This window comes from Balaenoptera borealis, assembly GCF_965194805.1.
Source record: "Balaenoptera borealis genome assembly, chromosome: 10".
Classification (NCBI taxonomy): Eukaryota; Metazoa; Chordata; class Mammalia; order Artiodactyla; family Balaenopteridae; genus Balaenoptera; species Balaenoptera borealis.
In genome coordinates this window covers 117753315-117755706 of record NC_138874.1, presented here as the reverse complement: position 1 = coordinate 117755706, position 2392 = coordinate 117753315, and the positions used below count along the sequence as shown (strand labels likewise).

General features: G+C 71.3%; 1 protein-coding gene across 1 annotated transcript; it reads right to left on the bottom strand.

Moving 5' to 3' along the window:
* Positions 1–468: 468 nt before the first annotated feature.
* On the bottom strand, positions 469–1639 carry UTF1 (undifferentiated embryonic cell transcription factor 1; the record flags this gene model as incomplete). The annotated part of the gene is made up of 2 exons (XM_082407123.1): positions 469–965; positions 1084–1639. 2 exons carry the CDS (start codon positions 1637–1639, stop codon positions 475–477), a joined length of 1047 nt encoding a protein of 348 aa, XP_082263249.1. The 3' UTR covers positions 469–474.
* Between the last annotated feature and the right edge of the window lie 753 nt (positions 1640–2392).

The following is a 2392-nucleotide window of genomic DNA, read 5'->3' as shown; positions in this document are numbered from 1 at the left end:
TGAGCCAGGCCGTCGCCATTTCCCTGGACCCTCCCTCCTCCTCCTCCCTGCTCGGCCGGGCTCACTCACCATGGCTGCTCTGCCTGGTGGGAAGTCCCGGGGGCAGGGGCAGGAGACCTGGAGAAGCTGGCGTGCAGTGAGGGCCCCGACCTCGGGTTCCACGTGCCCACAGCCCCCTCCCCACTGGAGACTGGCCTGCCAGGGTAGGTAGGTAGGACCGGGCAGCATCCCAACGGGGCCCCAGCCCACCCCAGCCCTCCTGGCCCCTCCCCGGGATCCCGAGGCCATTTTAACCTCGCCCTGACCTCCAGCCCTACGTTCCTACCCAGTGCGGGGCTCGCACACACTCACAGGATTAAGTCGGAAAAAGCAATCTTTTTATTTAACCTATACCTAAGTTAGGGGTGGGGGAGGGCTGCAGGAGGGGTCAGGGCCGAGGGGCGGCCCTGCAGAGAGGACCGCGGCGGCCGGGCCTCACTGGCGCGGGTCGGCCAGGACGCCTCGCTCGGCGGCGGCGCTGCCCAGGATGAAGCCCACGGCCAGGGACACGGTCTGGTCGAAGGAGCCGCGCAGCTGCTCCACGTGCTGGTTCAGGGTCAGCAGCTGGTCACGCAGCGGGCCCAGGACGGACACGATGTCGCCCAGGTGCCCCAGGGTCTGCAGAAGGGCGGCGTTCAGCGACGGCGGCGCGGACTGCGGGGGCACGGGGTCCTCCGGGCGACCAGGCGGCGAGTCGGGATCTTCCCGGGTGGGGCCGGGGGGCGACGGCGGCGGCGGCGGCGAGCCGGGGCCGCGGAAGGGCTCGGGGTCCTCGGGGCGGCCGGGCGCGGGGGTGAATGTGGAAACGGCCGTCGGGGAGCCGGGGGCGCGGGGCGCGTCCACAGACTTGGGCGGGGACGGGCTGAACCGGAGCGTCCAGGCGGGGTCCGCGTCCGGGTCTCGGGCGGCGAGCAGCGGTGGGGCGCCTGGAACGCAGAGCGGGTGGTCGCGTGAGGCGCGCCCGCCCCTCCCCCCGGCCCGCAACCCACTTCCCCCGGTCCGAGGCCCCCCCGCCCCTCCCCTCCCCCACCCCAGCCCACCTACCCGGCTCAGCGGGCGCCGCGGGGGCCGGCCGGCGGCCGCGCGGGGGGCGCCCGGGCCCGGGGGAGCGGCGGCGGCCGCGTCTGCGCCCGTTGTCGCCCAGCAGCCCCATGAGCTGGCGGATTTGCGCGTCGAAGGGCCCGGGCGGCTGACCGTGCGCGTCGCGGACCTTGTCCTTGAGAAACTTGTAGCGGCGGCGGCACTGCGCGGGCGTGCGCCGCACCTGCTGGCGGGCCAGCGCGGCCGACACGCGGCGGTAGGTGGGCAGCGCCTGGCGGCGGTCCAGCAGCAGCGCTCGCCACACGGCCGGCTGCAGCAGCGTGCCTAGTAGCAGCTCCGTCTCGCGCGCGCTCCAGGGCGTGCGCTGCGCCGAGCCCGGGGATACGGGTGACCCGGGGGATGCGGGCGACCCGGGGGGCGCGGGCGCCGCCAGCGCGCCGGGCGAGGCGGGCCTCGCGGGCGGGGTCCCGGGGACGCCCCCCGCCAGCCGCGGCTCGGAGTCCGGGCTGGCGGGCGACGGCGGCGCGGGCGGGGGCGGCCGCCGGGGCCGGAGCAGCATCCCGGGGCCGGCGGGCGCGCGGGGGTCGGGGCCGAGGCCCGGGAGAAGCCGCCCACACACGCTCGGTGGGCCCTGCGCGTTCGCCCTCGGTCGGAGCGGGCGCCGGAGCCCAGCCGGGTCTAGGCGGCCCTCCCACCGCTCCGCCCCGCCCCGCCCCGCCTCTGCGCGCGCCAAGTTCAACTTGGCTGCTCCGGCGCCTGGGTCTCCCGGCCAGTCTTTGGGCCCCTAGGCCCTGAGCGCCTGGAGCAAAGTTCTGCCCCCGCCCGCCCAGCGGGGAAGAACTCTCGCCACCGCCGTGTGTACTTCTTAAACTACTCAGTTGCGGTACAAACAAATATGGCTACGTGCATTGGGCGCGCAAGGTTCGATTCGTCTTTACGCATGTGCCATGACCTTTCACTGCTGCGCAGATGAAGCCATGGAACATTCCAGTCCCAGAGGCTCCCTCACGCCTCCTCCTTTTTCCTTTGGTGCGCCCTAGATGTTGTTTGTAAACGTAATTGTGTTCTGGGTCTGCTCCCCGCCCCGTCTTCCTAGTGTGGTCTTAGTCTGTGCAGGAGGTAGCGTTCATCACTGCCTGCTGGCAGCTTTCTGCTGGATCTGATAAAGAGCCAGGCCAGTGGTCGGACGTAGTGTCATAATTCACACGCACACTTAACAGAAAGAAACTTCTTTATTCTGATAAAGAATGGCTACAGCTAACATTGTGGTTAATACAGAGTAGTGAGCCTCTACCCCCCCTGAGAGATTAGG